Source organism: Podarcis gaigeae, assembly GCF_964106915.1.
Source record: "Podarcis gaigeae genome assembly, chromosome: 2".
Lineage (NCBI taxonomy): Eukaryota > Metazoa > Chordata > Lepidosauria > Squamata > Lacertidae > Podarcis > Podarcis gaigeae.
In genome coordinates, this window is record NC_139679.1 from 28,385,477 (window position 1) to 28,413,276 (window position 27,800).

General features: G+C 47.5%; 1 protein-coding gene across 11 annotated transcripts in view; it reads right to left on the reverse strand.

Moving 5' to 3' along the window:
• The window catches only part of SDK2 (sidekick cell adhesion molecule 2), a 331,653-nt gene that overhangs the window by 37,120 nt on the left and 266,733 nt on the right, over positions 1 to 27,800 (reverse strand). For 8 of the 11 annotated variants that reach the window (XM_083727347.1, XM_083727354.1, XM_083727351.1 and 5 more), the window contains exons 9-27: positions 26,890 to 27,084; positions 25,781 to 25,903; positions 24,304 to 24,471; positions 23,029 to 23,131; positions 21,988 to 22,164; positions 20,474 to 20,610; positions 19,218 to 19,365; positions 17,906 to 18,046; positions 16,734 to 16,915; positions 15,623 to 15,738; positions 8,785 to 8,980; positions 8,305 to 8,403; positions 6,974 to 7,165; positions 4,238 to 4,359; positions 3,129 to 3,238; positions 2,391 to 2,541; positions 1,386 to 1,623; positions 1,095 to 1,210; positions 15 to 204 (exon numbers count right to left, since the gene is read on the reverse strand). In XM_083727347.1, the coding sequence (XP_083583473.1) occupies positions 15 to 204; positions 1,095 to 1,210; positions 1,386 to 1,623; positions 2,391 to 2,541; positions 3,129 to 3,238; positions 4,238 to 4,359; positions 6,974 to 7,165; positions 8,305 to 8,403; positions 8,785 to 8,980; positions 15,623 to 15,738; positions 16,734 to 16,915; positions 17,906 to 18,046; positions 19,218 to 19,365; positions 20,474 to 20,610; positions 21,988 to 22,164; positions 23,029 to 23,131; positions 24,304 to 24,471; positions 25,781 to 25,903; positions 26,890 to 27,084 (2,904 nt within the window). The remainder of the gene's footprint in view (positions 1 to 14; positions 205 to 1,094; positions 1,211 to 1,385; positions 1,624 to 2,390; positions 2,542 to 3,128; positions 3,239 to 4,237; positions 4,360 to 6,973; positions 7,166 to 8,304; positions 8,404 to 8,784; positions 8,981 to 15,622; positions 15,739 to 16,733; positions 16,916 to 17,905; positions 18,047 to 19,217; positions 19,366 to 20,473; positions 20,611 to 21,987; positions 22,165 to 23,028; positions 23,132 to 24,303; positions 24,472 to 25,780; positions 25,904 to 26,889; positions 27,085 to 27,800) is intronic. The other 3 variants (XM_083727356.1, XM_083727353.1, XM_083727349.1) reach the window with 1 other exon arrangement.

Consider the following 27,800-nt stretch of genomic DNA (forward strand, 5'->3'; position numbering starts at 1 on the left):
GTTGGGACACCTACCGTCATCGAGTGTCCGTTCCAGGATGGGCGGATTGCTGGGCACACCATCACCGATGCGGGTGAAAGCCAGCACTCGGATCTCATACAGAACATACTTGCCCAAAGCTGTGAGCTGGGCACTCCGTGAAGCGTTGCCCTCCACCAACCAGAACTGAGCCCTTGTGTCCGAGTCCTTCTCTTTATACATGACCTAGAAGAGAACAGGGACAAACCGTGGAGGGAAGGAAGAGACAGCGGCTCAAATTAACACTGCGGCCTTCAACGAGCGGAAAAAAGTTGCATTGTGCTGCCATGTTGCAGACATATATACACAGAGCACGTAGCTTGGATGACCAGCATTGGGCTGCTGTATATTAGAAGCCACAGAGTCTAGGGCTTGCCAATCAGAAGGTCAGCGGTTCGAATCCCCGCGACGGGGTGAGCTCCTGTTGCTCGGTCCCTGCTCCTGCCAACCTAGCAGTTCGAATGCACGTCAAAGTGCAAATAGATAAATAAGTACTGCTCCTGCAGGAAGGTAAACGGTGTTTCCGTGCGCTGCTCTGGTTTGTCGGAAGCGGCTTAGTCATGTTGGTCACATGACCCGGAAGCTGTATGCCGGCTCCCTTGGCCAATAAAGCGAGATGAGAGCCGCAACCCCAGAGTCGTCCGTGACTGGACCTAACGGTCAGGGGTCCCTTTACCTTTACCTATATTAGAAGTACCAGATATTGCTTGGCATGGCAGTTAACACAGGTAGCTCCCTCCCCAAAGAAGCTTGCCCCACCCTCAAAATGTTGAGAAAATCTGGGCCAAATACCTCAGCCCAACACCAGTCGAGAGACTGAGTTACAATGGTAGAGGCAGTTGGTGAACAGGTTCACAGGATCATAGTAAGCTGTGGGCTGGGACAGAAGGGCCTAGCTGAGGCCTGTGACAGTGGGGGCCTGACCAATGGGCCAGGCCGCTGAGGAAGACAAGGAGAATAGCTCTGGAATGATAAGGGGGCTTCAGGCTGGGGCTGATGAGGGACCGGCAGATTTTAGGGAGCGGGAAGGTGGGGCAAGAGAAAAGTCAGCATTTCACTGCATTCCCCACACCCACCTTGTAGCCCAGAACCAGCCCGTTTCGGTCAGCCTCTGGGATGTCATTCCATCGCACCAACATAGAGGTAGAGGTGGTTGCCAAAGCTGATATGTTGGTGGGTCCAGACGAAGGCACTGCGTGCACAAAGAGAAGAACCGAGGGGAGTCAGCGCTTCACCAATGAGTTTCTCTGAGATGGCTCTGTGAGAGGTAGGTCACCTCAGCAGAGACTCGAGCCTCATGTTCAGAGTTCCAGGCCGACCACGGGAGGCCTGCCCAGACTGTCTCAAGGGCCTGGTGGAGAAGATACCTGACTCTCGGGTTCTTCCCACCACGGTCTGGCTCCATGGCCCGGGCCCGATGGCATTGAAAGCCTGCACCTGCACACGGTACTCCGTCCATTCTTCCAGGTCTTCAATGGTGAACTCACGCTCTACACGGTCATGGATGGTGTTGGCCAGTGTGCGGCCACGCCCGTCTAGGCGTGAGTAGCGCAACCGGTAGCCCACTGACTCAGGGCTGCCGTTGTACTCCGTCTCTGGCAGAGGCTGGAAAGAAAGGGAGCCTCGTTGTTGGCCTGCAGCTGAGTCCTTTCCAGAATCCTCGCATGAAAAAAACAAATCCCATACTGTTTGAGTGAATTTCTTCGCCTCAATGGATATGGGACAGAGACCATACTGGACCTTGTAGGTGGTACCCTCCCAACACCCAATTCCTATCTCCTTGCCCTCTGTGCACAAATAACATGCATCTAAAAGGCATGGGCTAGAACTCCTGAAAACTCTTTTAAAGCAAACTTCAGTTCTGATTTGAGGTGATTGCACCACAGATTGGAGCAGAATTCCACCACTAAAGTTTGGCTTAGCACAGAATTTGGTGGCATCTCTATCTGGGACAAGTACTTAGGGATTCTTCTGTTGCTGCTGGGCAAAAGACAGTTGTCATTTGCGTTAAGGAAACAAGTACTGAGTAGACTGTATTGATTCAAAATGGTGCCCACCATGAGACAATTGGTGTTACATAGGTCTTCTTATTTCCAGTAGGGCAGTTAGAGGTAGAATTGACCTGTAGGTCTTTATCGTTAAAGATGGATAGGTACATCCCTGGCCTAGTCGTTTTATACCTGCCACCATCGAATCCAGCCTCAACTGGAGTTGTTCACCCCATCTATCTTCCAGTTAATTTCAGATCTGTCCTACATAATTTTGACTTGCCTAGTAAACAATGAGCAGCCCCAGTGCTGGTTCATTAACCCTGTCCCCCCCCCCCCCCGAAACAATGATGAGGCCTAGTGCCTTTCTGAGCTACTGCTCACCATCCATCTCAGCCAGAGACTGGTTTCACTGGCTGTCCGAAGTGTAATATTGGCAGGAGATACATCAGGTGGGGCCTGCAATGTCTGGATCCTGCGGGAAGGCAGGCTGGGTGGGCTGGTGCCAACTATGTTCACTTGTCGCATGCGGAAGCTGGGAGGAGAGGGGAAATGGATTAGTGTTGGAAGGAACTGCAAGGTGGCATAGGAATCACCCACCCTGCCTAATACACACACACAAATAGGACTTTGAACACCCCCATTTGCATGCCCTGAGAGGCCTCCATTGGCTCCTTTCCCTTCCTTGCACTGCCAACAGGAGAGCTACTGGGTGTGTTGTCACAATCTCTGTTGACATGCAAACATGGCTTAATTAGGCCGGCATTACACACCATTCCTTTATCCTATTAGCTAATGCATTAATTTTGAGGGAAACGGTAGAAGGTCCTTAATGACACCCACAAGCCTCATCCCTTCTCATTCCCCAGTTTTAGCCAGACCACAACCCTCCTGGCTGTAGCTTTCTAATACTAGGAGATGAGAGTGTCACAAGAGATTTAGGGCCTGGTTCCCCTTTGCCCAGACCCTTTTCTGGGCTTCCTGGAAGCACTTGGTTGGACATTACGGAAAGGAGGATGCCGAACTAGATGGATCTTTACTCTGTTCCAGCAGGGCCCTTATGTTTTTATGCATGCTCAACCCAACACCATCCTTTCAATCTCCCCAAAAAGCAGCACTCACCTGTAGTATGTGTAGGGATTGAGGTTGGGCACCTCCATGGAGCGGGCATCTGGCTCATTAGACAGCTGGTGGATGAGGGTCCACTCCTCACTCTCACCAATCTGACCCACCTAGGGAAAGGGCAAACAAGATAATGAGCAGGACTGGGCCAGCATCAGTTGCATATAGTACGGCCAGTTTCTCTGCTCCCTGACAGTGTAAAATGTATTAGCTAAAGCTGTAGAGTTTGGTTTGTGTTGTCAGAGACCGAAGAGCAGGACACTTTTTGCCTGATGTGTTTACACCATTAGTAAAAATAACCTCCACAGGGGCAGCCCATCCTATTTTGCCATCTGAGGTGAAATGGGAAGGGGCTGCCCAGCCAGCTCATCACCCACACCTGCTGAAGCCTTGTTTACCAGGGTCTCGGGAAGATCATGCGAGGCTCTCGCAAGATCTTGCCAGAACCCAGAAGTCGATGCAGCCACTTCTCTGATGGCAGTAGAGGGGGTGCACATAGAGATGCCTCTTGGATTTTGCCACCTGAGGTGGTTGCCTCAGTCTACTTCATGGATGGGCCGGCCCTGAACCTCTGCCTTCTCTTAGTTTGTGAGATTTCACTAGACATTGCTCATATACTTGCTGCAAAGCTCTTTTTGCAGCAAGGATTATAAACTATTTAAAGAAAACAGGAGAAATTTTCAGGATATCAAATATATTTAAGTATCAAATGATGTGCTTCTCAAATAAGATTGTGAATTACGCACAATACACAGTCCTGCTTATAGCTCATATTTCCTGTTATTCGACACACTGTTCTCTCTATATCCAAACTGCCAGGTTCCTCCCTTCCTCCTTGCCTTCTGCTACTGCAATTCCGCCTGCCCCACAGATGCCTGAAATTAAGCAAAGTCAATGCATGCAAAATTAAAATTTTAATTGTATTCTCAGTGGAGGATGTTGGCTCCCTGCCACTGAGTTTACGTGTCTCCTGATGGCAGAGATGCTTCTTTAACTTTAATACGACAGTTGCTATCCTAAGTGCTAAAAAGAAGAAGAAAAGGAATGAGAGAGCTTCCTCTGCTGCTGGCTTCTCCTACCATCAGATGTGTCCCTTTCCAATGGCATACCTGAGCCTCCACTTGCCACCTGGAAATGGATGTCTTGCCATCGTAACCAGGACGGAACTGAAGTGTGACTGAGCGGGGACCAATGTTGGAGATGCCCAGGTTCGATGGGGCTCCAGGGAGCTCTGCAGGCAAAGAGAAAGCAAAGATGGAACTTGAATATCTACAGCCCATGGATTAGAGGCATTGGCTCAGCCATTCTTTGTCCTTCTCAGGATGACGGCAGCACACAGTGGCCAAATCCTGCACTGAAGAAGAACTCTCCATCTAACAAGCCAGAGCAGGAGAAAGCACCACTTGATTATGCAAAGTCGAAACTGTAGTATGCTATGAGCTGCTGGTGGCAGTGGTGATGGGCACTGAGATGCAGTGAACCAAAAAGGTCTTTAGGATGGAAAAAAGGCAGCCAATACAGATTAAAGAAGCTACATGTGCCAAACACTATAGTTGAAGGGCAAATATCCATCAACGTCTGTTAGGATTTTACGTAAGCCAATGCTGGCTAGTGTGATTAGTATAAGTCACATGAGATGTCTGAGAAGAGTGTGGGAACGGAAGACTGTCTTATCTCTTCTGTCTGAGAGTGTTATTGGACTGTACTTTCGCTTTTGCTGTATGCTTTTTTTCCTGCCAGAGTTTGGAGGGCACAGACATGATTATGGATTCTCTGTATATATTGTGAATAAAACGTAGTTTAGATCTACGGATGTTTCTATCTTCTTGCTGTGTGATGCCAGAAGACTTGTGCCCACTTTTCATGTGAGAAGTGTCACAGAGGGGCACTCTGGAGTGAAGGGACATGATATTCCAGAGATGTGCCTACTGGGAGACACTCGGAGGTACCGGGGGTCTGCCGTCTCCCCAGGAGCGTTTACCCTCAACAACGTCAAGTGTGGCAATCCAACCAGGAGGAGAGGGGAAGGTCAAGGCTAAGAATCTTTCTCTTTCCAGCCTGTATTGCTGAAAATGCTTTGCACTGGCAGAAGCAACCATTGTGGTTTTGTTACACTGTGTGCTTCTAAAGGTATTGTTCTTCTTTCCTAGGCACAAAGGTCTAAATGACAACTAATTGTTACATGGGATAAACTAAATAATGCCATGCCCATCCAAAATTCACATTAAAGAAAAGGAACTGAAGAAGAAGAGGCTCATTGGTGGCCAACATGGTGCCTTATTATGATGCATTAAAAGACTGTGGCATCCTTGGATTAGGTCTGACAAAAGTGCAGGCCTCAAACAAATATTTGAAGTGATTCAAATATTCATCAAATTTAAAACTCCCATCTCATGAAGGTCACAAGGGGAGCTGTCAGCGCTTTCTGTAATTTCATATTCATTACTCCGATGTTTGTTAATTTAATAACTCTGAAGCTTGTGAGTGGTTGGTTGTTGTCAGATTGTGGGGGCCATGCTATCTGCCCGCATGAAGGAGGCCCACACTTGAATTAATTGAATTACTCAAAAGAACAAATATTGAAGCTAATTGGGATTGGCAAAGTCAAAGTTCGCACAGACAAACTGAATTAAATCAAATACGGACAACTTATCTCTTCACGGAAGCGCGTTTTTAAAATTCTGCTCATGAGGGCTTGAAACAACTAGATGTAGATTCATCCTTAGTAAAAGGCAGTCCCTCTCTATAAATGCTCCTAATACCTTAGATATGGCTTGCTGCCTGAAGGTTAGGAAAGCGGCAGAAATATACAGAGACAGAATTATAAGGTTTGGGCTGGTGCCTGTAGTTGCATCCTCAGTCTTGAAGGATCACCGCAGCGAACGGTCTGTTGCTCAGTGTCTCAACCTGCAGTCCCTCAAAGGCCGGGCTAAGAGCTTACATGGGGTATAGATGGAAATTCTTCATGAAAACAGGCATAATGGTCACTTATCCCAAGTCAACAGCTCCTTCTGTTGCTTCATCCTTCAAGTCTGATTCCATGTTTAAGGGGCAAATTGGCCTTGCAAGATGTCAAAATCTCAGAGAGACTTCCCGCCCCCCACATAGCAGGTGCTGCTAGCCAATGAAACATGAAATGTGGCTGTGAGATGCCGGGGTTCGCAGCACAGGTAAACAAAGCAAAGACAGGAGTACTGATTTAGGACAAGTCTTTCTGCACAAGAAGTACATTCCAGCCGCAGTTTATGGAAAGCACAAGAATAATCTTGCAGTGCATTTTTGCAGCTGGAACTTGCCGGAACTCAGTTCCAGCATTCTGGCACCTCTCAGGTGGGCACCATTGCCATTATAACAGAACAAGGGAGGCATTCATGCCGAGAAAACAACAACAACAACAACAACAACAACAACAACAGATCAATAAATCAACCTCTCTTCCCCACAAATATTCACATAATCACAGGAAAGTGTGTGCCACTGCATTTCTGAATATGAAACATTATTATGTGAATCCAGTTGCCCTTTGATGTAGTGTTTCTAAAGCTGGGAAGACACTGGGTTATTCAATAGATTCCTGTCTGTTCTTATTATTAGTGGGCTTGCAATATGATCATGCATACGTCCAACTATATAGCGCTCTCTGCCCAGATAACCTATTTTCACTTTATCAGTGTCTCAAAGAGGGTTCAGCTGGGTATCAGTACATCTGATGTAAAAAAAGAAAGAAAAATCATCTGTATCTGGGGCTTCCACTACTAACTGAAGCATTCTGCAGGGACCAAGGCTGTGGTGGTTCTTGCCACCCTTGTGCTCTGCTGAAGGCAGGGTCCATAAATCAAACTTACCTGGAGGAACTCCTGAGGAGATGGTGGAGGAAGAAACTTGTCCCTGGCCTTTCGAGGTCATGGCTGCCACTTCAATGGTGTATGTCGTGAGGGCCGTGAGGCCAGTGACGCGGTATTCCAGTGTGACGTTGGGCAGGTAGTGCGTTACACGGGTGTTGGTGCGGTTGTATTCTTCCCAGGAGATCCGGTAGCCTGAAGGAGCCCAAAACACACACAGATGTGTAGAACTGCACAACGTTCATTTAAAACCCAAGGCACAAACAGAACATGTCCAATAAATCTGGTGGCCTTAAGCCGGAGACTTAGGCCTCACCAACAGTTCTTTGGGGATTCTAATTTATATTGCTTTAGTGCTTCCACTAGTTCATTAAGCTTCCTGAGGCTGAATGACACATTATGGCTAACGCATAACATGCTATTCTGTCTTCTCTTCTTTCTTAATTAGAGGCATCAGGTGGAGAGGGAACTGTTGTTCTGATCACAGCATAAGAGAGCACGATGCCTTCTCTCCCCAGCCAGTCAAGGTTGAAATCATACATACATGCCCATGTGGCAACAGGGCTCAGTAAAAAGGAAAAGTTCTCACTAATGCTAAAATGAGGTTTACCTAAGCTTCATGGGCACATTCGGGTGTGGGGGGTGGGTGGAAAGAGGAGAGCAATCAGGATGTGATTTCCATCCCGATCATGTTTGGAAATGGAAGATATGAACCTAAATTCCCAATGCACTGTTATCAGGATAACCTGCTCCCTATGTCTTATGCTTAACATGGAGTTGGATCCTTCAAAATCTTTTCGAAATCTATCACCAGGGAAGCTCCATGGGGCCTGAAGCAAACAGATGTGATGCTTGGTTCCAATTCCCAAACTATTCCTCGTGCTGAAATCAAGATGGCTTCCAGGCTGTTAGTTCACAGGGCTAGTGGATATGATAGCACGGACTATCAAGATACATATCTCCTCTACAGAAGGTTTCTTAGGTAGTAGAAAGAATGGGTCTGAGTGGTTTTCCACTTGATCCACAATTTCTAGGCAATTCGGGTTTTCTCCGGATTGATGTTTGCTCCAGTTTAGAGATATGAAGTGGTTTCCCCCCTTGCCCCACTCCTTCCCAGGGAAAACTCACTCTATAGCTCTAAACTGGATCAAACGTCATTCCAGAGAAAACCTGAATTTCCCCCAGGGCAAAGCAGTGGGACAAGAGGAATTTTGTATAAGCCCTGTTTTCTTTCCATTGGCACCAAGGAAGAAATGGGCTCCCGATTTCCTGGTCCAGTTAATCACCCTTCCCCTCCCTCAGCCATCTCCTCCCCACCTGGAGAGATTTATTACCTGTCAGAATGCCATTCTTTTCCAGGGGCTCTTGCCAGCTGACCTTCAGGGATGTGTCGAGGATCTCGTTGAAGCTGAGGTGTCCCACTGGACCCGGAACTAGCCAAACAAACAACCCCACCACCCAGAAAGTTACAACAGGACAAACGCTTCATATAGGAATTCCTCAAGGAAATCAAAAAAGGGAAGCTGCTGGTCACTTGACTCTTCCCAAGGCCCTCTGGGGTTTGGGTGAAAGGATAACTGCAGTGGACACAGTCAAGATGGAGCCCGGGGCCTTCAAGGGTGTCACTGCAGTCTCAGCAACGAAGTGTCGGGCTCTACAACTGAGGGCAGTGTCATACTCAAGACTTCCACAGTGGAAGGTGACGTTCTAAACTCATGTTGACCGGAAGGTTAGGGGTGTGTGGACCCATAGTCATGTGCATACAGGAACCCAAGAGCTGTGCCTGTGCCCAGCTCCAAAGGGAAAGGCCGTACCGTCCTCATGGGTGCGCAGCAGCTGCGGGGGGCTGCGGGGTCCGTCGCCTGGTGTGGTGAAACACAGCACCGAGGTGAAATACTCTGTAAACTTCTTGAGGCCTGGGATATATCCCACATGGATATTGTCTTGGAAGTTAGGGCGCACTGTCACTACAGTCATATCTTCTTCCTGTCCTGGTTCCCAGGCAATCAGCTGAGGAATAAATGAACGACATTATGGTTGCTCAGAAAGGAGGAAGTGAAGGCAGACCACACAGCATGGGGCTTTATCATTCTGGCCCCATATTGTGCACAGGGGCCAGCTCCAGATTAGCACTCTTTTGCTGGTGTGATTCACTTGGGCAACAGCAAATTTATGTTGCGCAATTAAAAGTAGATTTGTGTGGTGTTTGCCCTCCTAGGTATGTGACATCATACTGGGTTCATAAGGAAAGGGTTAACTAATTGTAAAATTACTAACCAATGGGAACCCAAGAGGCAGAGTTAACTGTGTATAAGGATTAAGCACAGAGATTTTTTTTTGACAGAGTTAGAGTTAGGGTGGTTGAGAAGACAGTCTGGAGTTAGAAGAGACAGAGAAGATAAGTCTGTGGGCTGGGCTAGTCTGGTATGAGAGAGTGAGAGAATTTGTTAAGAGGAGTCAGTCAAACAGTTGAGATAATCAGTCAGAAGGTATTAGGAAGGTATAGGCCGGTAAAGAAACTAAAGCTAAGAACCTGGCAGGAATATTATCTGAGAAACCATAAACTTGTTAATGTTTGTAAAATAAACTTGGTTTTTTTGGTTCAATTTTAACAACTGTCTGGACTCAGTGTTTTACCAGAGAGTAACGGGTTGGTGGCAGCGGGGCAGCAAGTACAGTGGGGGCACAGGGATCAATAGACCGTTAAACGTCCGGGGACTCTGTGTGATCTCCACAATTTGGCATTCTCTTATACAACAAACCTGCTTCCAAAAAATGGGTGAGAGGGGTGGAGAAAGTAGTAGGGGTGGGTGGGGGGAGGAATTTTTGAGTTAAGAAAAGTATCGAGAAAACGCACTGGAAAGTGTGGGGTAATAGCAACATTGGGAGATGCTGTGTAAAATCTACGCAAACCAATCAAAGGGGGTGCTTGATAAAAAGTGAGTAATTTCCCTGCAAATTTTGTGCAACCAAATTAGGATGGATGGGTGCTCAAAAACAAGGGGAGCTCTGGTGAACGGGGAGGGGGAGAAAGGGCACTTTGCACAAGCAGGGCAGAACTTGGGCACACTGCTAACACTTCTCTTTCTAGAATCCTAAGGGGTACTCTGGCCTCAGGACTCCAGACATAAACATACAGGACTCCCCCAACCCCACTCCATTCTGGTCTGGGACAGAGCACTTCAAACAGGAAAGCAAGAAAAGAGGCCAATCTAGGGTTGCCATATGTCCTCTTTTACCCGGACATGTCCTCTTTTTCACGGGTATGTAAAATAAGTGTCGTCATAGCTATCCACAATTAAAAGTAGAAGTCTGAAAATGTGTCCTCTTTTTTGCTCTTCAAAATGTGGCAACCCTAACCATGCCACAAGGTGCAACTGCTGCAGCCGTCTCTCATATTCCCTCTCCCACTGCTTTATGTGAAAACCGTCTCAATTATACTGGTGAAACCACCTTTCCTTCCTCCCCAAGAGGAGAGCCAATTCACCACCACCTCACATCCTTTAACCATGCAGCCGGAACTTGCCGTGATGAGACTGAATCCCACCCCAAAGCAGTGACAGTCTGGAAGCACCCATAACTGCAGAGGACTCTATGTGCTGCCTGCAAACATTCTGCACGGGAAGCCATAGGGGTGCTGTGTTGCATAGACTCTGCTTCTTCCCTTTTGCAAACTGGGCAGAAAGGAACGGTGTGGTCGACTGCCCAGGGACCGGAGTAGTGGAATTGTTGCTGCCTATGCCTCTGGTGTTAGGATGCCGTTGCTTTGTTTTGTGCATGTGGTGATGCAGAGACATGTGGGTGCTCTGTGTTCACTTGCACCTTCTGGGTGTGGGTGTCATCACTGACACCCCCCCCCCTTCTAGGTGGGAGATGTATTTGCTCTTTTCCACCATTTTGGGATTTCCCCCCGAGTGGCATATTCTCGTCCCCTGCACAACCAGGGTACAGAATTGCTCTGCCCTGGGTAGTATCTGGTAGGCAAAACTACAGGGTATGTGGATGAAATTGCAAGTTCTGTAAACAGAAATATTATTTCTGCAAGGTGGTTTTTTTCTTCTTTTGGTTGGTTCCTTTTTTCCCCTTGAAGGAAGAAAGACAAAGAGCTATTATATCCTTTGTTTTTGAAATGTCCCCAGCAACATACTCATTATAGCAAATGCTTGGAAGAAATTGCCAAGCGAAACTGACCCACTCATTCTTTTTACCCGAGTTCAGGGATAAAAAACCAAAATAAAATAAAATTATAGGTTGGGGGTGCGGGTGCAAGTAAGAAAGAAAGAAGCTATTGATTCTTATAGACGTTTTGCGTTCAGTAATCCAAGTTGCTCTTCTTGGTGCTGCAGCCCTAAGGTGTAAACACAAGTGTTGGTGCATTCATCTCAACAATCAGTGTCATTGTCGAGGCGTTTAATAAATTGTGTACATAATAGCTGCTGCTTTTCATTTGCCGACAATAATTTTGTTGTCTAGTACCAGCAGTACGGCATAGCCCAACAGCAAAACGAGCGCTAAAACCATGTTAGTCTCTAGTCCTGAACAGATATTTTAAACAACTAAAGTCCTTCCAGTCACCTGCTATGCCATGCTTTTCATTTTTATTTTTTTGTGGGATGCAGTGCAGAGTAAGGATTTTGAGGACACACCATTCTTAATACAGTGGTACCTTGGGTTAAGAACTTAATTCGTTCTGGAGGTCCGTTCTTAACCTGAAATGGTTCTTAACCTGAGGTACCACTTTAGCTAATGGGGCCTCCTGCTGCTGCCGCCACGCAATTTTTGTTCTCATCCTGAAGCAAAGTTCTTAACCCGAGGTACTATTTCTGGGTTAGCGGAGTCTGTAACCTAAAGCACCTGTAACCTGAAGCGTCTGTAACCCGAGGTACCACTGTATAACTTAAGGGACCTATTCGCACCTCCGAGGCACGGATGGTCTTGCTCAGCCTCCCTACTTTCCCCCTACAGCAAGTATTCTGGGCTTGGTTACATGGTGAGCCACATGCTGCAAAGCAAAAGGCAAAGATCCAACAAAAAGTGTTTGCAGAGCAAGCCACAGTGCCTATACTGGAGGCGTGGGGAGCCCATGTCCACTTGTGATTCGCTGATGAAGCGAGTGGGTGGGACCAATTGCCCAGGCAGCAAGCTCCGCCCAGAGGCTTCCTTTTCTGCCTGGGAAACAGTCCCTGGGACTTCCCACCTCTGGGTAATGCCAGCCTGTAATGGCACCCACCAGAGAGGGTGCCCAGCTGCAGCAGGCAGGGCATACCAGACCTGTCTGCCTCCCTTCACTCCTCTGTTGTTCACCGGGCAGAGTAGGCGCTGCCAAAAAAGTAGGTTCTTCTAAGTAGCATCTTGGGGTGATCCTGACTGAAGCTGAAACAGTGAGGTGAAAATGTATGGGCACCTGTAAACGTATGGCCTTATAGCTGACCAAGGTCTGATTAGCTCCATTCCACTATATTGTAAATGGAGGATTTGTAGGCTGAAAGCACTTGGTTCTTGAGGCCAAGACATCTCCCTTCATCCCTGACAGACATTAGCACCCTGGCAGGTGACGGAAGAACATACATGTAGTGCCCATGTGGCTTTGGCTGGACCTAGAGTTGTCTACGCATGTTTAACAATCCTGACCTTAATCCCTACTGCACTATTACTCAAAAGGGCAGCATGGGAGCCACATGGGGTTTTAACCATCCTCTTCTATGGCTTTCAGCTCCTCTGATCTTTTTTTTGCCTTTGGCTGTGCTGCTTCAAAGACATAAAGGGGGAAACTTGCTGGGATTAAAGGCAGCTGATTGTTTCTCTGAAGCACAGGTGTGTGCTGAAGGGTTAGGGGGTCGGCCATGCACAGAGAGTGATTTCTTTCCTCGGAGACCTGGAAGGGACTGAATTTGAAAGGCTGGCCTACGTGGGTAACCAATTAAAGGAGAAGAGGAAGGAGCCAGGATTTTTAAAAAGCAGCTTAAACGCTGTCCAGTTCTGCCAGCAGTCATTTTTCACTTTTGGTGTTTGGAAGCAGAACCTGTTTTCTCTCTCACAAAAGTGAGAGGCTGTGAGAGAAAAACCATGTGCTGCACTTTCTTTTCATTGCATATATCCATCTTCCTCCAAATTGCTCAGGACAACAAAATACTCGAAGAATAAACCGATACTGAGGCGTGTGCTTTACCTTCCCTTTCTCAGGAAAATGCAGCCACTGTTTGTAAAGCTGAGGCTGCAATCTGAACCCCTTTTACACTTTGCTGCGGGAGGGTTGCACTGGGTGGAGGTGTCCCTGCACCTGTTTGCCTGTGAGGAGTCAGTCTGCTGGTGCAACACTCGCTGTTCCTGGGCCGGCCCACCCAGGAGGCAAGATGCGGTGCCTGCCTTGGGTGGCACGATCCATGGGGTGAAAAGATCCCAATGTAGATCTTTATTCTCCCTGCTCCTGATGTAGATCTTCAGTCACTCCTTCTTCCCTTAAAGGAGTTGGCACCATTTTGTGGTTCACCTCAGCTGCCAAAAAGTCTTCAGCCAGCCCTGCCTGTTTCACCTGTCAAAACAGTGGCCAAGTCAAATTGCAGCCTGAAGGATGTGGCAGCTTGTGGGATGTCAAGATATGGGGCATTCTGAAGGCAGGGCTGAGATTTGCATCCCTACCTTTCGCCCTGTCCAAGAGCAGCTTGGGTCCTACAGCTCCTTGACCATCAAGAAATTAGAGTGTTCTCCTTTGACGTTAAAGGGAGCCCTACACAGTAAGGTTACCAGACGTCCCCGTTTCCTTATTTACAAATAAGTCCCCTGTTTAGTAGGAAGTTGAAGTGTCCCCGGATAAATTGGAAAAAAATCTGGTAACCTTACTACACAGCCCAGAAGTGGTTGCTAATTTTTAAAATGAAAACAGCGGCCTTTGTCTCAGATGGATGACATAAAGACTATCAAGCACAGGGCTGATAAGAGGGCTACTCTATAAAGGGTTAAAGGTAAGACCAATTTGTGAAAAATAAATAAATCTGAGAGCGTTTAGGTGTAACAGCTAGTGCTTAAATTGCTCCATTCATACCCTCTTTTATTTGGTGTTGATTAAGTATCAGTTAATGGGGGGTGGGGGGGGGGAGGAGAAAGGAATAGCTGAGTTTTAATAAGTGTATGTACTTATGCATCCAAAACAATATTCAACACAAGCTGGCTGATTAACTGACACTGATAACAATGCATAATCAGCTACTTTGTCGTGGTGTTACATTCAAGGATGTTTGGGTGTTTAATTGGCACAGTGCGAGATAGCCTATAGCAAGTTAATTAGATACTAATTAGGCCTCCAAAAATACTAATCAAAAATACTAAGTGGCATTTAATAAGTATGTTAAGTATCCTTCTTAACGTTGGTTATCTCGTTTGGCAGCAATTAAATTCCCGAACTTCTTTGGAGTGGATTAAGAAACAAGTTTTAATTCAATTTAATTAATGCAAATTTGAATTAATTACAATTCGGAACTGAGCGAACAAGGCGAGGCTCCCTTATAAGTATAATATCTTAGTAAATATATTTTAATAGACAAGCTTGAAGCAATGATAATAACCATTCTAATAGAAAAAGAATTAAGTAGAATCTTGTTTTAAATGGACTGATTATGAAATAACAGTGAGCTAAGAGGATCATCCAAAATGCATGGAAATATGGAACTGGGGGCTTAAATACAATTGACTGCACTGATCAAATCAAATATAGCGATGCTTCATCAAGGAAGGCAGTGGCATAAACTCTCTTGCTTTGCAAATCAAGTTGCCATTTCAGTTTGGAGCACTTGGGTGCAGTAGCTTCCTGCAATGCATTAACGCTGAAACGGCGGCCCCACAGATAATTGGTTCATATAAAGGATACCAGTTCATTATAGCTGCTAACTATGGAATTACATCATTTAATTGGTGTTTTACAGCCAGCTAAGCGATGACAGAAAACAGAGTGGGAGCAACTATACGTTTTTTGCAGGCCTGCTTCCTGGCTGCTTGCGGGGGACTGGACCTGATACAGATATGGTTGTTTAGGGAGAGGAGGGGCTACGTGATTTCATACTTTGTGTTAGCCAAGTCCCGTACCCCCTGTTAATCTGTGCCGTGACAAGCAAGGTAGGAAAGCCTCGGAAGGCCTCTGCATGGGAGATTTACGGACATGGCCACAGTAATTGGCTGGCCCAGGAACAACCCCGTGCAATGATTAACGGCCCCAAACTAGGTAATGAAAAGAGGCAAAGCGAAGTGCAGACAGGAAACAGCGGGAGCACTCAGCCCTTCCTGATGGGAGGCCGTGGAACTACAGAGCTTCAAGGCAAAGAGGGAATGAGGAGTACAGATTCCTTTCTTGTTTAAATGCTGCTTGTGGAGGGAAGAGAGCCACATGGGGCCCGCGATGGCGATGCCTGTAACGTCTCACACCAATTTGGACCTATTTAGCCTCGCTGAGACAAAAGAACTACCTGCTTGCTGATGTTGGAAAGGGCACACAGCTCGTCCACATCGCCACTTACCTCCATACATTGCTTAATCAAAGGACCTACGGATAAAACAGCCACACCTCTGCTTCCTAAGCACCTAAGGAGCATTTGGGCAGCTTGCTACAGCCCTAGGCTTAGAGGAGAAGCGGCTTCTCCTACTCCTCCCAACCCTTCTTACCTTGTAGCCTTGGTTGATGCCGTTGACGAACTGGGGACTGGGTGGGTTCCAGGTGAAGCGGATGGTGGTGGAATTGGTGGCTTCGGCCTGCACGTTGCCCGGGGATACGGTGGGCACTGTGGGAGGGCAAGTTCAAAGGAGGTGCCTCAGTATGAACAGGTGGAAGCATGGAAAGCGCTGCTGACACCACCTGCCCTCGTTCTACCTGTGATGCTAATCTAATGGAGAAGGAAGGGGAAGGGATGCTCTGGCCCCATCCGCTGGCCAAAGGAATGGTGCCCTGGTGGTTTTATTGGAATTATTTGTGTGGTTTCAGTAGATTTTATATAGGTTTTAAACCCATCCATGTTTAATAATAATAATAAATGATTGTTTTTGTGTTTTTAGTGATTTTTTTAAAAAATCTGTAAGCTGCCTTGGGTCCCATCAGGGAAAAAGGTGGGGTATAAACTAATAATAATAATAATAATAATAATAATAATAAAAAATTGGTGGCTTCTCAGCAATTTCCCCTGGCTTTAAGAGAACTGACCCCCCCAACCCTTCATTGTCTACTCCCCTTCCTTTCTGCATCTTGTCTTTCCAATTTGATGGCAAGGACTCTGCCTCCCCACCCCCTCTCTTACTGATGTGATCCTTTTGGGGAGACAAGAGTTGGGGGAAATCAGGATAAAATATATGGTGGAATTCAATGTCATTCTATGACAAGCTTTCCGTCTGTGCAAGGATATCAGCTTGCCAGATGGAATTTTTCACCCCTCCCTCTCCATGTTCTTCTGTGGGTTCTCCTGGCCACCCCCAGAGCCAATTTGGAGGGGTATGGGGTAGGAAGAGAGGGGGGAACCCTATTGCACAAGCTTGTAAGGTGAATCCCACCCAGAGTCAATAAATAAAAATAACCTGAACTCTTGGTTGAGCCTGCTACCAGCGGTGTCCTGAACTCTTAAAAACATACTAAGATTCAGCCCCTACAATGGGAGTATATATATATTTAGGTCCAGTATACCTCCCTTTCTAATCATCTTGGGTCTATGGAGCCACTCTGGGGCCACATTAATCTGTGTTCTCATCTTCCCTGCCCCGCCTCCCATTTCCTAGTACTGCAACTTACCACCCTGGAGGGTCCACTCTGTGACTTTGGCACTGTAGACACCCAGCCCAGCGCTGTTGTATGCAGCCACCTCAATCTCATAGTTGGTCCAAATGATCAGGTCCTCAAGCAGCAGGTTGTTGACGTCAGCGTTGGTGATGTTTCTGAACTGATAGCCGACGGGCAGGCCAGCCAGGCAAAATCTGAGGAAGGGACAAGAGGTCAGGTCAGAACCAACAACGTCATCATCAGAGATCTTTCAAACCATATGGCAAAAACTTCCTGCTTTTCCAGTATCAGACCTGGCAGTGAAACATTCTGTCGGGGACTGTGCTGAACTGACGATACGATACGATAATCTTTATTGTCATTGTCCCATACAGAACAATGAAATTGAAAAATCTACATAAAACATTCAAAACCCAACAAGCCTGCTATCCCAGCTATCCCAACCTGGTTAGCCCCCTAAAAACTCTGATACCCCATTTTTAAATACTATAAACTCCCACAGAGACTCCTTACACTGCGTTTAAAACCTTACACTGTGTTAAAAACCATTCCTGAGGAGGAATGGTGGAAACCTCCCCCTCCTCCTGCTCCTGCATCTTCCCAGGAGCAGGAGGACAGTATAGATTTGGAACAGTGGTTTGCAGAGGGACATAGTTCAGAAGGCAGAAGCTGGGAAATACTGGATGGGGAACAGCTAGGAGAAGAAACACTGGGAAAGAGAGGGTTAACAGATTCACTGTCTCGAAAGAATTCATCCACTCAGCCCAAGGTCAAGAAGAGCTGAGAAAGTGGCAGAACAGAAAGCACACAAAGCACAGAGGGGACAAGCACAGATTACAAGAGGTAGAAGTGACATGGATTAATAGGGACGTAAGGGGGTGGGATTCTTAACTGTGGGAGCACTGCCATTTCTAGGAGATGGGTTCTTTGTTCTCTCGCTGTGATTATTAAAGTTTCTAACTGGTAAGAAGACTTCTTTTCCTTTGTTCTCTCGCTGTGATTATTAAAGTTTCTAACTGGTAAGAAGACTTCTTTTCCTTTGTTCTGTTTATCTACTGCCAGAGGGTGAGGAAGCCAGTTCCCTGAAGTCTGACACATTCCAATAGGATCACCAGCAATTCCATTGTCCGAGGTCTATCCACCTAGAGATGTAGGGTGGAAACCTGGATGCTGTGCTCACCCACCTGATGATGTAGCCCTTGAGAATGCCATTTTGGTGGTTTTCAGGCGGCGGCTGCCACTGGATCATGATGGACTGGTTGGTTCGGCCACTGGCAATGACGTTCTGAGGGGGAGCGGTGGGTGGTTCCTCTGGGAGGGAAACCCTGGCAAAGCAAAGGTAACAACGGAGGCATGTTTCAGGGATGGTTGGAAGGTAGGCAAGACTCTCAAAGCTATGTCAGCTTGTCCTTGCCAAACAATGCCCAACCCAGCCATGCCACGGCATGTGCCAAGACAATGCCTGGTGCCGCTTCTCAAATAGCCACTTCTCACTATGTGCACATTGGTTTGCATCAAACCCTCTTTTAAACACCGAAGAAAGCAGATAATCGGTCATGCTAAGCTCTTTGTATACTGGATGAATAGATGATTACAAGCTAAGTTCCACCATCTTGCCAGACCACTCCTTTGTGCACAAACCACCAAGCTCTGAGGCCACACTTTACTCAGATGGTCCCTTTTCCAGCCACATTTACCCATTCGCTACATAAGGTAAAGGTAAGGGGACCCCTGACCATTAGGTCCAGTTGTGGCCAACTCTCGGGTTGTGGCGCTCATATCGCTTTATTGGCCGAGGGAGCTGGCGTACAGCTTCCAGGTCATGTGGTCAGCATGACTAAGCCGCTTCTGGCAAACCAGAGCAGAGCACGGAAACGCCGTTTACCTTCCCGCCGGAGCGGTACCTATTTATCTACTTGCACTTTGACGTGCTTTCGAACTGCTAGGTTGGCAGGAGCTGGGACCGAGCAACCGGAGCTCACCCTGTTGCAGGGATTTGAACCGCCGACCTTCTGATCGGCAAGCCCTAGGCTCTGTGGTTTAACCCACAGCTGAAACATATTATTATGATTATTATGATTATTATGATTATTATACCACCCTATACCTGGACATCTCAGGGTGGTTGACAACATAATATCACAATATAATAAAACTCAAAATGCACAATAAAACTTAAAATGCTTAATAAAAAAAATTACGACCCAATAATCTCTCTCCCCACCTGTCAAGGACTGGCTAAATGAGGAGGAATGGTGGTGACCTCTTGACCCCAAGATGATAGACCCAGGTTTGTGGTGGCGGGAAACAGGACACTACCCCCCAATGCCCACCTACCCAAATTATGTTTGGCTCTCTCCAAAAACTAAGGCTCAGCACAGACACACCAGATCATCTTCAGCTCCATTCCCCTTCCCAACCCCACCATCACCCAACCCCTGCAATTAAACCAAACCCTGGTCGGTCCGTCCCCCATCTAAGATGTGCCCACCTCACCTCTCGGTGTCCTTGCTGAACTGGCCTTTGCCCACATCATTGACAGCGCATAGCCGGAACTGGTATGAGCGGGCAGGGACCAACCCTCTCACCAGCACTGAGGTCACTTCAGGGTCCACGCTGGCCATGAGCACTGTCCAGGGAGCATCTGCCAGGCACAGAGGAAAGCAGCAGGGAGGTAAAGGAGCAATACGGGAGAAAGTGATGAGGGTTGGAGTCTACCTATTCTTACTATTCACTTCCTCGTCTCTATGCAAGTTCCTCTATGCAGGAAGGAGTCTCATGGCCTGGGTTTTGCCCAGAGCAACACAGAATTTGAGGAGGAAGACCCCAAACCTGATGTCCCACTAAATTGGAAGCCAGGAACCTATTCTGCTTCCAGCTGCTCCCAAAGGACATTGCTGCAACAACCCACCACCCAACAACCTCAAAATGATTTACAAAACTAGGCAGTTTTGGTTTGTCGAGGAATGAAATGGCATTGTCAGAGTTTGGCAGCAATGGGGCAGGATGAAGGAAAGGCACTGGATCAACCCCTACTGCTGAGGATACACAAGCTCACTTGCAATTCAGCAGCAATCTGAAACAAATGCGGTATATAAGCCCTGACAACGTAACGCCACAAATAGATGAGGTGTGATAAATTGCATTGTGGGAAAGTCCTTGGAATTAAGTCTTCATAAGAGCCACCGCAGAACAACGATGCTCTGCATCTCCTACTGCATTTGCCTCCCGCTCCATCCAGTCTCCCTCAGACCACATTGTGAATGTAAAAAAGGTTCAGGTAAAGGACCCCTGGCCGATTAAGTCCAGACAAAGGTAACTATGGGGTGCGGCGCCCATCTCGCTTTCAGGCAGAAGGAGACGGTGTTTGTCCACAGAGGACTTTCCAGGTCACGTGGCCAGCATGACTAAACCGCTTCTGGCGCAACGGAACACCATGACAGAAACCAGAGCACACGGAAACGCAGTTTACCTTCCCGCCGCAGAAGTACCTGTTTATCTACTTGCACTGGTGTGCTTTCGAACTGCTAGGTTGGCAGAGCTGGAACAGAGCAATGGGAGCTCACCCCGTCGTGGGGATTCAAACCACTGAACTTCTGATTGGCAAGCCCAAGAGGCTTAGTGGTTTAGACCACAGCGCCACCTGCATCCCTTTTTGTGAATGTACATCAGCCTCAGCCCCAAGGCCTTGGGGCTGGCTTCTCTGGCTGCCCCCAAGATCTCAATATAGTTAGGAATATGCAGTGCCTTACTGTTCTCGGAGACCTCGAGAATGTAACGAAGCAGCGGGCTGTTCCCATCAAAGGGTTTGGTCCATGTCAGGTTGATCGCTCGCTTCTCTGCAGTGCTCAGCATGGCAATGGGGTTTTCTGGTGCGTGCGGGAGCTGTCTGATGAGGATAATGACAGAAGAAGCCTATTTTAGATGCTGTCACAACCGGAGAGACCCAAGGACAGAATGTCACCCCTTCAGAAAGAGAAGCTGTTTGGAGAGAGTCTCAGGCAGTCACAGGGCATGGCATGGGCTGTCCCCTGCCACCCACCCTGCTCGCTAGGATGGGTAAGAGAAACAGTGGTGGCTCATCCTGCCGCTTTCCCCTGGGAAAGCCTGCTGTTTACAGCTGAATCGGAATAAATGCCAGTTGGCTTTTCCGCAGATAAACAGCAAGTTTTCCTGGGGAAAGCGGCGGGACAAACAAAAATCCACTTGGATCCGTGCCTAGAAAGCACAGGGCATGTGGAAAAGCTCTTGGACCCATACTGCGGACGAGCCCTTAGTTGGCACTGCGTTGATGATGGCCATAAGCATGCATATGCCTGGTCACCCCCAATGCTGTGCTCTCCCATCCTTGTTGCCTCACAGCAACACCTCATTCTGGCAAGCAGCAGGGCTGCTGCAGCCAAGAGGATGGCATGGTGGTGCACCACGTCGTCCCAGGGACACCAAGCCGCTTTGTGCATTAACCGTGCTGGGCCCTGTGACTAATTTCTGCATATTGCAGGCAGCAGCTCAGGACTCCCTAGGAGCCGGTTGCAGGCATCTTGCTATGGTGTGGATGGACAGCAGATACACACACAAAATAATCCAGTGGTTCAAAGTGGCATTGTGGGAAGTAAGTTGGGAATTTCAGCCATAGTGCCATGTTTTTTCCATAATAGCACCTGGGGGGGGGGGGAGTAATATCCCAGTTTCCAGGTCACACTCACACATTCACTTCCTCTTTGATACACACATGCACACCAAGTTGTGTGGGATCTGCTTCAATGTTGTGTGTGATCCCACACTTCAAGGGTGCATGGGAATAGGTGGTCCCATGGCTGTAAAGACTCGCACAATCAAGTTATTTGCACGTGCATGCCTGCGGTAAGGGACTACGCTACACTAAAGCTACTCCTGTGTTGCTGGGCATTCAAGTGAGGGATACTTGAATGTACAAATGGTTTTCAGGGCTTGGGAGGAACTTGGAGTTTGGGTTTACCTGGGGTTTAATAGAGTGGATCCTAAGCAAGAGAGAGAGTAAAAGAGACCTTCTGGAGAGCCCAAGAAGTTGGGAGAACAGTTCACCTGTGCTCAGTTTGTGCATGGAGGATTCCTGTAACATTTAGATCACTACGAGTGCATCATTCACTGTGGTCTTGTGAGAACCTGTTGTCACCTGTTGGGTGACACTTCACACCCTCCTTCTTATTCATGCACCATGCTATGCGGTCCGTCCTCCCTGGTCTTAAGTAGTTCCCAATGCCTGCCTTCAACGGTTGACCCTTACCGGACTCGCAGGTGAGCACTCCGAGAATCGTTGCCCCCAGCAGAAACCACGCGGCAAGTGTAGGTGCCAATGTCACCTGACCAGGTCTGGGCAATATGGAGGGTGCCTGTGCTGTCCAGCCTCATGCGTGCTACGTTCTCCACGTTCAGTGCTGCACCATCCTTTTCCCACATGTATCTAGGGAGAAAAGGCAGGGCCAGGGTGACCCAGGTTATTCTACCTCTCACCAAAAACCAATACCCAAGACTGGTAATAGTACCCATGAGTCCCAGCTCACCGAAGCTACACACCGCAGGACTATAAGCCACTTCTGCTTCAGAGCTGACTGGAACTGAAACAGTTATTTCTTGCTTCTAAAGCAAATATGTGCATCATGGATACTGGTTGCAGAATTCAGTTTTCCTCAGCACAGAATAGCTATTACTTTTTAATGATGCAGGGCACACACAAGGTCCTGCCTTACGGACAGCTGGCTTTTTCAGCACCAACACCTCTGCCATTATAACACGGTTGGAGTCCAAGACAAATGTTTGCCACGGCTGTCTTCCTTCACACCAAAGAGGGATCACAGCAGTTTTAATCTCAGCACCGTCACTAAGCCAGGCACCAGGTGGCAATGTGGGCCCACGATTTTGCACAGGTTTTCCTCGCATTACCTTTCCCTGTAAGTGTTTTTGAGACACATAGACGGAAGTGGCTGGAAGACTGCTGGCTTTGCAACACTGTCATACTCGAGCGTGCATTTCAGACATGCTTTTCAGTTGAATGAAAACCTGGGTGCTCTCAGGTTACAATGATGCTGGCCACTTCCTAAGAGTTTAAAACATACAAAGCGGCTGAAACTTGTGCAAATCCATGCTTAGCAGATTATTCATCTCTAGCAGGAAATACTCCAACAAAGGCATTTTTAGTCCATGCGACCCATCTCTAACCGGACTGCCTTGACTTTCCCTCTCCAGCTCTACTTCCCCAAGTTGTACTCCAAAGATGGTTAGCTCTCCCATTTGTTTCACCCTAGATTGGATAGGTGCCGCCACATACCTGACTACCACTCTGGGGTCATGGGTCACTCCACAAGTCATGGAAGCCTTGGTGCCTTTGATGACACTTTGATCCTGAGGAGGACTGGTGATGCGAGTCCGGGCTGTAGATGCAGAGAGACAGGAGGCACTCAGACATAATCAGAAACTGAACCAGCCATTGCTGTACCATGCCAGAGGTCAACGCTTGGGCCTGCTAACTTCAACAGATAAAAGCTTCCTTGTTCATGAGACCAGCAGGAAGCCGCAGAATCACGTGCGTCAACTGCAATTATCATAAGAGTGTGAGATCATCTAATAACGGACTCAAAACATGACGGATTTGAAAGGGGGCTAAATGCCATCTAGTTCAACCCCTTTGCTGTATGGCAGGAGACCCCACTTCCTGCTCCTCATATATCATGTGGTACAGACCAGACTTTGGTGAGTAAAACTAGAAGAAGCGGTGTTTTGCAGCTCCAAATTCAAGTGTTCCCCTCCTCCCACTCCCACGCTGGAGAGATTGCTGGTTCCCATGCATATTCGCTCCCCCGTCCAGGGTCAGTCCGAAACCTCCATTGCTAGTCAGTTACCACAGAGAGGGCCTTTTCATCAGACACAAGCTACATACCTGACTATCTGTGTACATTTAGGGAACCTGCAAAGAGGAAGTGCGGAGAGGCTAATATATGGCAGAATTCATGTGACAATCACCATGAGAACCAGCCTAGGTAAAACCGTCTTTCATATAAAGGTCTATTTTTAGGTCAGGAGGCAGGATAAAAATAAACACCCACTCACACATACACATAGATAAATATACCCACTCAAAGATTCCCAGAGCGTACGCGTTTGGACGCTGACAGGGTATTATTTACTATAGGGCCAGCAGGGGGCGCTGATTCACTTCAACCTGGAGCACGGTGGACGTTATTTCTATCTCTCTATTCCACAAAGTTAGAGCTGCTTTAAAGGGGGATGGATATGTGCTCAAAACCAATTTGACGCCCACAGGCCACATATGCCACTGATTTTAGACTGCACCAGTCTCTTGCCTGGCTGCACTGCAGACTGCCCTGGAAAATAAAGTCTATATGTTTTCCATGCATGTCCATGTGCCTCGGATTGTGAGATGAAGCTTCACCCCCCCCTTTTCATTTCTTAACAAAATGAAACACTTGTCTGATTGCACCAACAGACCCCAAATACATGCGACCGAGATGTAAACTGCACACAATGTGAAAGATCACGGACTGGTCCCGTGCCAGGAGGCTGACGGAGGCAGCAGGCACCTTACCCCAGACGACGAGCTCAGCTGATGCTTCATCGACTCCCCGGGAGTTGGTGGCCAGGCAAATGTAGTTCCCAGCATCTGAGATCCGTGTAGGACTGATCAAGAGGCTTCCTGACTCCAGCAGAGTGAAACGAGGAAGTTGCACGGAGCCGCTGGCCAGGATTCGTTCGCCTGCATGGGAAAGAGCGGAGTTTGTTGTCTGGTCCACAACAGCAGGTTAACCATAATGTTAAGATAATCCCGTCCATGTGTTATGAGATCCAATTCATTGGATTATGGAGCAGTTCCAGTTCAGGAAATCCAGAGATAATATAACCTGAGGCTGCTGAGGAGATAAGATTTCTGGTGGGCTTTTCTAATACCGAATGCATGCGTTTGTTCTAAATAAAGTGGTTTGGCCACCATACTTTGAGTACGTCTTGCAATTACTTGCAGAGGTGGTTTAGGGCACTGAGCACCAAGAGGACAAGGCACCCAGTAAGCACTTGCCCAGTTACAGGGTAGGAGGTGTTAGGGCTCTGACAGGGTCTTAGAGTCCTCCCACCTCCTTCCTAAAGCCTATTTAGCACCTGCCCAGTTTGGGGGAGGAGATGGGAAAGCTCTAGGACCCCACCAGAGCCTTCATGCCTCCTTCCCACAGCCCAGGACCTGCAAGGCCTGGTTGGGGTGTGTGTGCGCCAAATTCTGGCCTAGCTTAGGGTGCCATAGTACCAAACTCCACCCCTGATTACTTGCTTCCAATGGCTTTGCCTCAGCTTTTCCCAGTCAAAAAGAGAAAGGAACTGCAGGTGTAAGAAAAGCTTCTTTCTTTATATGACTTGTTTGTGAATGCAGCTGTGGACCATGATTTTTAGGGATTTAGAGAGCCCATGTTCACGTCACAGTTCAATTCAAGTTCACCCAAATTATCCTTGGATTTTTTCTTCTTCTAGCCTTCAAAATGTCACAAGCTGCTGTGTCAAATATACTTTTGAAAACATCAAAACACAAACATAGTGGAATATGAATTGTTTAATTTATTCGCTCACCTGGCAGTTAGGGGAACTGCTTTCAGCTTCATTTCAGATATTTTTGAACTAATTCATTAAGCTGAACTAGTTCATTCCAAACACTGGGCTTGTCCATAGTGTGCCTGATTAAGCATATTAATATGAGTTCCATAGTAAGTGGCTCAAATCCACAGCTTCAAAGGTACAAGGAAGCATATGAAATTGGTCCTTTCAGTCCACTACTGACTACTCTGTCTGGCAGGGCAATTTTCCTTCCCACCAGCTGCCACCTGAGCCATTTTCTTAAAAAAAAAAAAAAAAAAAACCACCTCCAAAATCCAGGAGATGCTGGGAGTAGAACCTTGGGCCTTCTGGAAGCAAAGCATGTGTCCCACCTCTGAGCTATGCCCCCCCTCTTTGAAGATATTTCACTTCCATGCCTGGATCCAATGAACAGTTTTGTAAAAGAAGTGAAAAGTTTCTCAACTCACCATTACCTTTCTGCCACGTGATAGCTGGCCTGGGAGCCCCTGAAGTCTCACAACTGAGTACCACAGCCATCCCATCAATTACTGTGCTGTCCAGGGGCCCTTTGGTTATGTTGGGAGCAATGCCTGAGGTGAAGATGGAGGACAGGGAAGAAGATGGGAAGGGTTACAGATTGCCAAGCTGTCAGCACAAATACAATGTTACTTTAATGTGTAATGTTTTATTATGCTTTATATACGTTGGAAGCCACCCAGAGTGGCTGTGGCAACCCAGTCAGATGGGTGGGATACAAATATTATTATTATTATTATCCTTCCCCAACTGTCTGAACCCGCATTGCTGAATAGATGATAAAAGGAATCATTAGGAAGGACCCCTTAAACTCTCATCTGATTCTCTGCTTATGATGGGTATTTTTTATGTGCATTGACTTTCCATCACACAAGCCACCTCCACGCAAATCTCAACTGAGTCTGGAGGAAAACCATCTCTTAGGACAACCCCTGTTGGTGCCTGAAACAGGAACAACCTACTGTCTAGGGAACACCCACTGTCAGGACCAGCGCATCCCGTTTTGCCGCCTGAGGCGAAACAGGAAGGGGAGCCCTACTCTGCTGTGACGCTCGACCTGCTGCCACACCACCCACCTCTGTCACTGGTGGAGAAGCAATGCTGGCATTGGCGCCGGTTCGCAGCAAGGTCCCATGAGAGCCTGCAAAAATCTCATGAGATCTCTCAAGGTTTTGCGAATTCTTGCCGGCAACCGGAATTGATGCTGGTGCCACTTCTCCTCTGCTGGCAGAGGGTGGCTGGGGCGTCACTGGAGGTGGCTGCTTCACCCTGTTTCATGGGTGGGCCAGCTTTCCCTACTGTGCTCCCGAAAGATTGACATGGTCCTCTTCCTATTCTGGAGTTCCTCTATCCAAACAACACCCACTTCCTACAGGACCTTGCGGAAGCTCGTCCTGTATTTCTGCACTACCACCCATCTCCCCATGAACCTGTCTGTGCTTCCTGCAGCAGAGCTACTAAAAGTCCTGCTTCTCTCAGCCCTGCCCCACAAAGAGCACCTTTGAAGCAACTGGCAAGAAAAGCACTTGCTGACACCTACTGGTGACGGCCAGGTACGTGGAGGTCTGCACCTCGCCAGCGGCATTGCGGGCAAAGCACTGGAACATGCCCGTGTCATCTGGCATCAGCCCGCTGATCTGCAGGCTCCCGTTGGCGAGGAGCTGGAAACGAGCAAGCTTCTCCACTCCGAGCAGCACGGCATCCTTGTACCAGAACATACTGGGTGTAGGCACACCTGTAAAACAAAACATGCCCACGGCGGTATTTTTTCAGGGTGTGAATTGATTTGAATTTCTTCAAATAGTTCAAAGAGAAGAGAAGAACCTGGCCACAGACAGTGCCATTAGACCAGTTTCCCAAACTTGGGTCTCTAGCTATTTTTGGACTACAGTTCCCATCATCCCTGACCACTGTTCCTGCTAGCTAGGGATGGTGGGAGTTGTGGTCCATAAACAACTGGAGACCCAAGTTTGGGAAACTCTACTTTAGACAGGGATGAGGAAATGAAAACAAACTTTTTCATCCATTGCCCTCCTTCCTCAATGTATCTTCCTAGTAGATTTTTCTTTTTACATTGGCCTTAGTTCCTTAACGCCCAACCCATAATGCTTCCCTTCCAAGCCTATTATCCCCCACCCCCAACTTCTTAGACCAAGAGTAACTCTCAGAAGACACATATCCTGGCATTTATTGCAAATCCCAGTGGTACGGCACTAACATCCGAAAAGCCAAGGGGCAACGGATATCTGTGGGTGATCAAACCACGTGGAAGATTATCCTCTGCTTCCTCCTCCTCTAAGTCTCTGGTTAATGTTATAAGAAGATTTCATATTTCTTCCAAATGACACAACAACTTTTATTTGACAATGCCAAGTGAAATGAGAATCTTGTAATGAATCAATGGTAAAACCAGAATATCCTGACCTATGTTCCAGTATAAAAGGAACAGTT